The following is a 6,464-nucleotide window of genomic DNA, read 5'->3' on the forward strand; positions in this document are numbered from 1 at the left end:
ATATTTTAAAAAATGAATTCAGCATTGAAATTTTCCCGTAACAAGTCTAACGCTAATAGCCTCACGGTTTGGGGTACGGACTACCGATCTTGCGGGTTCGAATCCCATTCGACTGTTATCGTGAACCATATCCTAGCACAAGCCTAGAGCTTAGCTGGTATGGTCAAAAATGAGTAAATTAACAATAATCTACCAATATTAAAAAAATAAGTTTATACTTATTAGAAGCAGCATTAATAACGAATAAATTAGATGTATTAAGTCAATCCAAGTCCAAAAAATTAAAAATTATATAGTAAATATGTAAATGTTGTATTTCGTAGTTTAGCAACGGTGGAGGACGAGATGAAAGTGTGCTCGGATCTGATAATAAAGTTGGTGTGGTGCGTGTACCACGAGGAGGCGGAGCAGCAGCTCGCCTTCTACGTGGACTGCCGCGCCGCCTTCATCAAACTGGACGCCGTGCTCCAAGCCCTCGTACACGTTAGTTTGTTATAATACTCACGTTGACAAAAAAACATCTTTCAACTTTTCCAATAGCATTGATGTATAGTTTGGTAAACTTATCTGAAACGATATAAATGGATCAAACTAATTTACAATAGCTAATTTACATTAAAACCATCGAGTAAATATCAAAAATTATATTGTGGTACAAGATCCATCCGTTAATCTGAACTGTCAATCTGAAGGTTTCATACATTTTCTCCCCATGTTAACCGAGATAGAACATGTATTATTATTTATTTGTTGAAATCTATTGTTTCACATAAATATTTAATGTATGTTAGGAAGTCCAGCCAGGATTAAACACATAATTAGATTTTGCTGAAATTAAAAAAAAAAACTTAATTAGCATATGTGTTCTTTCATACTATGTTCTTATCTATGCCTAATTCATTCAAAATCATTTAATTCGTTAGGCTGTAAACTCTAACAAACATCCATTTATATATAGAGAAGTTCATTTTAATTTCTAACTACCAAGTATATTTGTAAAGGCGGTGAACGCGCTGTCGTGCCGGGCGGGGGGCGCGGTGGGCGTGGTGGGTGCGGTGGGTGTGGGTGCGGGGGGTCGCGGGGGGCGGTGGGTGTCGCGCGCGTGCGCCGCCTACTGCTGCGTGACGGCGCCGTCGCTGCGCTGCGTGCTGGCGCGCGCGCAGCTGTACCTGCTGAGCGGACAGACCGCGCTGCTCAACGGATGCATCGGACAGGGTGAACACTGCTCCACACTTGCCCACTACAGTTGGACAGTATCAATTACTGGATTGGCATAAGGTGAACCACTGTCCAACTGTAATAGCCAAGTGTGATCAATTATACGAATTGCACAAACAACTAAGAAAACCTTCTTAGCAATCTAAAATCAGGACTTTTAGGTTCTTTTATGAATTTCTGTATCAACATCATCACCTTTTATAAGCTAGACATTTTATTTTGTATCGAAAAAAAGTAGAAAAAGCAAACAAACATATCTGCTTCTGAAGGTTCTATAATTATTTGTTCATATTCCTTTCACCCTTTAGGAAAGGCTTCGAGCCCTCGCTGGGGATGTATAGTGAGCTAGTGATGATTGTTTTCAAATAATGTGTTATCTTTGATTACAGCTGAAGCTAATTTCAAAGCGTTAGTTGGGATAATACCTAACATCCCTCAATATATAAAAGAGGATGGACAGGATAAACCCACACACGACAGGCTGGCGGGTCTGCTCAGCAACTTTCTGTCTACATTGCTCATACTGCCTGTAAGATCATTACTATAAAATTCAAAACGCTCTATTAATAGTATACGTAAAAGGCCTAAAAGGCCGGCAGCGCATCTGCAGTTCCCTTGGCGTTGCGGATGTTCTTGGGCGTCGGATCACTTGATACCAAGCGATTCGTTGCTCGTTTGCCTGCTTTTTTCTATAAAATAAAATAAAATAAAAAAAAAACAAGTATATAATTATCAATCTCTTCTTTAACTTTGTTACTACCAATTTAAAGATATTCGATAATTATAAACAGTAGCTTAGTTTTAATGCTAAAAAACTCCCTATGTAATTTAAATACTAAAAACGGGATTTATTCAAGGTAAAAACAAAGTTTTATTGTAGGTTATTATTTGCAGGACAACGTGGACAGTAATCGTAAAGCGTACGTACTGAGTGGATTTATAAAAGTTTTAGAGAGAGTGCAGTGGAAGAAGACAGAGCCTCTATATTATAACTTATTACTTAAGACTCTGGACTTACTATGTCATATGACTAGAGAGAAATATATTTATACTATAGACTCTGGTATGTAAATTTCTAAGAATTTCTTCTATTTAATTGCATTCTCGATCTAATTTAGACTTCTTTACTAATATTTTAATGAGGAAAGAGTTGTATTTTTATATGAACTAAAATAAACCAAAAATTACTGGGTCGATTTAAAAAGCTATATCATTAGTAAGGCTATATATTTCTATTATTTTTTTTATGTTATGTGGACGAAGTCGCAAGCAACAGCTAGTCAAATATGTAGATGGAAAATAATTTTAATTTTTGCTAGGTTTTTTATTACGAAGTTTTTAAACGAATATTTACAGTGATATCGAACGACGAATTATACGGTTCCGAAGAAGAGTTTGTCGAATGCATTGAGAAATACGCAACACATATTTGCCAAGAAATATTGGTCGTGTTGAAAATGTTGGGAGATAATAAGGAGACGAAGAAACAATATAATTTAGCTCTGGAATTATTCTGGCGAGTGGTGAGACGAGGCGAGGTGAGCGACCCCGCCATGAGCAGCCTGGCCGCCAACCTGTGGATGTTGGCGCACAAACTGCAAGACTGTAATAAGTATGCGGTAAGAAACAATGAATTAAAGTGTTTTTCGATTTACTAATGTGCATTTAACCGATTTTCTTATGATGCAGGAAAATATCGTGATGCAACTTGCACATATCTGTGAAGTAATTCAAAGATGTGTTTAAAGTCAAAACGCAATGCGCCAGCGTGATTGATTATGGCGTGGTCATTTTAGGGTTAAGCTTAAAGATCCCCTTAGTGCGGACGCATAACGGGACGTAGAGTGTTACCAATTAGAAATTGGGTATTTTGATTGATTTTAATACTTTATTGTTACAGAAATCGATGCTAACAACTTTAGAGGCGGACAACAATCCTGCTGCAAGACAACTCCTAAATAAATTAACAAGCGTCTGAAACAACAAATACATTCCATTCGTGTATTATATCTATAATATAATTATAAGATCAATAAAATAATTATTTAATGTAAAACTATATATTTGTTTTATTTATTTTACTGCGAAACAAAATATGACTGCTTGATGCACAGTCATGTAGTTCTGTAGAATACCTCTACGGTTTGAAATAAATTGAAAAATCTGAGAAACAATCTAACTCGCGATTTGTCTGTGTATATGTGTTTTATCCAGTATTAAAATACCGTCTCGGATGTCGGCAACCTCCTGTTCCATATCCTTGACATTTCCTTATTACATTTTTATTACAACTGGAAAGATGCCAAAACATTGAAAGCTTGTCAATATAGAATACTAATAGCTCGTTCCAATTGAGGCTATCGATCGATATTCATGGAAAAAACTTCCTATTTGACTAGCTCAAGCCCAAGATTGCGAGGATGTACCTACAAATTGAGAGGAGAGAAAAATATCAGGGGGTACTGTAAACATCGAAAAAAATTGTTTAAAATAAACACTGGTCTAATACAACAGTTCTTGCGTTTTCGATTAATATTGATTGATGGTCGCCACAGTGAAATCATTGTTTTCACTGAGGGCGTAATTATGTAAAACAAAAGAGTTGCGTAAATTATCGGTTTCAAAACCTTTCTATTTTAAATTGATCTGTCGTTGCGAATGAACAAACGCTTCGTTACAGTTTTCTATTTTAATAAAAAACATTGAGTTGCTTTTATTAAATTAAACCATGGAATTCTTAAATAGATGTTTTTTCTTCAATTTTAATATTCTGACCGATTATTTCGGTTTCTTGGCAATTATTTGGTAAGTTTAGTAAACAAAAAAACAAAGAAATTCCCTTTAAAGCAACAAAAGCGCAGTCATTAGGCATTGTGCATGTAGTAACGAGGCGAATGGAGTCTAATAGAACCTGAAACTGCGAGTTTAATGCACTGATAAGGCTCTCAGGCATCCTTTCTTAAGTAAATGTCTTCAGTTGGAGAAAGTGGTAAGTTGTCAAGTAGTTAGTGTTGATTGCAGGTGGGTCGGCGGTCAGCAGTCGGGCGGCGGATGGGGCAAGCGGACATTGTCCGGCGACACGCTTCATCGCTGCCCGCGCTCGGTTGCACCGATCTTTCACCTGCGCAATATTGTTGCCTATAAAACCTTGTCATTGTCATAACATGACGTTACTTTCATCTCAAACCAAACCCGACAACCACTCGACTCGCCGAGGAGTTGCTTACTTTTAAATAATTTACTTGGGTGCAAACCCAACTTATAAAATGGCGTATTGTCTTAGACTGGTACAATTAGATTCTTATATTTATGTTTCAATATATTTGTACAAAATATAGTTGAATCATCTTCGTAAATAACGAAGCATTATTCCTGTTGCAGTTGATACTCTGGGTGGTGTGTGTTGGAGTTTATTCTAATGAAGAGAAAAGTGACACCGGATTTGTGCAGTCGTTGGATTTTGGACCGATATTCGATTCCGACGATTCGGGTAAATCATTATTTTTCGTATAAAATGGTTAATAAATGTTGTATGTAGTTAGTAACCTAGCTTACGTAGATGCTATTCTTCTTCTTTTTATTATTCATGTTTAAGACAGTACTTAAACACAACACGCATTCCGTATGTAAAATAATCGGCTTTTTTCAGGCATAGTTTCCTTGGCTTCGAACCCCGTATCCGCGGCAATAGCAAACGCTGATAAGAGTCAATACCCTAGATTGTTTGATTCTCTAGTTAGTAGTTCTATTGATTCATTGCACAGTCGTCTAGTGCCAAAAGAAAATGTGTTTTCCGCTTCAAACTTTGGCTTCAATCCTATCGCTAGTCAGAGTTTTTACCCTCAGCCGCAGTCAGCAAAACTAACAGTACAGCCCCAAAGATCACCGGTGCAATTGATAGCTCAAGGGCAACGAGCAAGTCCATTGAGATACGACATAAGGACGGTTCATGATGCAAATTATAAAGTGTTCAATCCCGAAGAAAATGAAGAAGGGGGAAACATTTTGGAAGCTCTGAAAAAAGATCCTTCGGTTGCTGCTTATTTTCAGCCTGCTGTTACTAATGTCGAAGTAGCACATCCGATACATTATCGCAAGGAGGAGCTAGTAGATAACCCCGATGTCGAATCAAACTACAAGGCACATCCTTATATTGCAGGACCATCCCGAATTCGGCGGTATGCAGGTGGAAGAAAAAAAGAAAGCGGAAGAAGAAGCAGCAACGAAGAAGATGAAGACCCTTATAATTATAAAGCGGAGTACATTTCCAGACCAAAGGCGTTCGATGAAAGTCCCTACAGCAGTGCCTATAAAGAAGAAAAAAATCCGAAAAAGGATTACGAGTACCCCTACAGTTATGATTCCGGTTATGATCACAAAGAATACGAAAGAATAAAGGAATTGTCTGAAAAGCAAGCTGCTGAAATTAAACAAAATCCTGGAAACTGCAAAGAAGTAAAGAAAGACACCATGACATGTATGTTATGTAAGGACCCAAAAACTGGTGGAAACTATGAATCGTGTTCGTATGTTGCCGAGCCGAAAAATAATAAATATGCTTATTCCAAAGAAAGGAAGTTTGACAGCAATGATGAACCAGATGCGCCCGAAAATACTCAAAAAGCAGAGAATCCAGGAAAATCCCAGAAACTTGTCGACGGCCAAAAGGACGGATCCAGCGTAAAAAATTACAGCGACGAAGAAAAACCATACGGTAATTATAAAAATGACGATGACAACTCCGGAAAGTATAAATCTTATTACGTGCATACATCGGCGCCCAAACCCAGCGAAGCTTTGAGAGCGGCTGAAAATCAAAACGAATCGGAAGAAAACAAAGAAAACAAGCCCTACGATTACAAGAAAGCGATACCTGGATTTTATACTGACAACGAACAAAAGAAGGACGTCGAAAATGTATTAGCAGAATTTAAGAAAAAAGATAGGTCAGCTTGTAAGAAAGTGCAAAAGAACGGCATGACTTGCTTCCAATGTATCGATAAAAATGGTTTAAAACACGAGGAATGTATGTTTGTGTCTGAATCAGCGCCGAAACAGAGTCATTTAGCGTATCAAGAGGTCAAAGAGTTTACTTCCAAACCCGCCACCCTCGAAGATGGAAACGAAGCGGCAGCGAGTCAAACTGTGACAAGCGCTCCGGCTAAGTCTGCAGCGTACGTTGTTGCCAACAGCGGCTATGGCAAAAAATTAAAGCACAAGAAAGCTTCGCAAGGCACTCTCGCCGC

At 37.9% G+C, this 6,464-nt stretch overlaps 2 protein-coding genes across 2 annotated transcripts in view; both read left to right on the forward strand.

Annotated features, from left to right (window-relative positions):
- LOC106109152 (UPF0505 protein C16orf62 homolog) overlaps positions 1 to 3,277 on the forward strand; it is a 6,903-nt gene extending 3,626 nt beyond the window's left edge. Inside the window, exons 13-18 of the mRNA XM_013290557.1 lie at positions 292 to 483; positions 1,002 to 1,215; positions 1,608 to 1,747; positions 2,113 to 2,281; positions 2,575 to 2,837; positions 3,119 to 3,277. Of these exons, the coding sequence (XP_013146011.1) occupies positions 292 to 483; positions 1,002 to 1,215; positions 1,608 to 1,747; positions 2,113 to 2,281; positions 2,575 to 2,837; positions 3,119 to 3,196 (1,056 nt within the window). The 3' untranslated portion in view covers positions 3,197 to 3,277. The remainder of the gene's footprint in view (positions 1 to 291; positions 484 to 1,001; positions 1,216 to 1,607; positions 1,748 to 2,112; positions 2,282 to 2,574; positions 2,838 to 3,118) is intronic.
- Positions 3,278 to 3,960: 683 nt separating this feature from the next.
- Positions 3,961 to 6,464, forward strand: part of LOC106109154 — a 3,176-nt gene continuing 672 nt past the window's right edge. Inside the window, exons 1-3 of the mRNA XM_013290558.1 lie at positions 3,961 to 4,505; positions 4,600 to 4,708; positions 4,868 to 6,462. Of these exons, the coding sequence (XP_013146012.1) occupies positions 4,485 to 4,505; positions 4,600 to 4,708; positions 4,868 to 6,462 (1,725 nt within the window). The 5' untranslated portion in view covers positions 3,961 to 4,484. The remainder of the gene's footprint in view (positions 4,506 to 4,599; positions 4,709 to 4,867; positions 6,463 to 6,464) is intronic.

Source organism: Papilio polytes, unplaced genomic scaffold (assembly GCF_000836215.1).
Source record: "Papilio polytes unplaced genomic scaffold, Ppol_1.0 DF821289.1, whole genome shotgun sequence".
NCBI lineage: Eukaryota > Metazoa > Arthropoda > Insecta > Lepidoptera > Papilionidae > Papilio > Papilio polytes.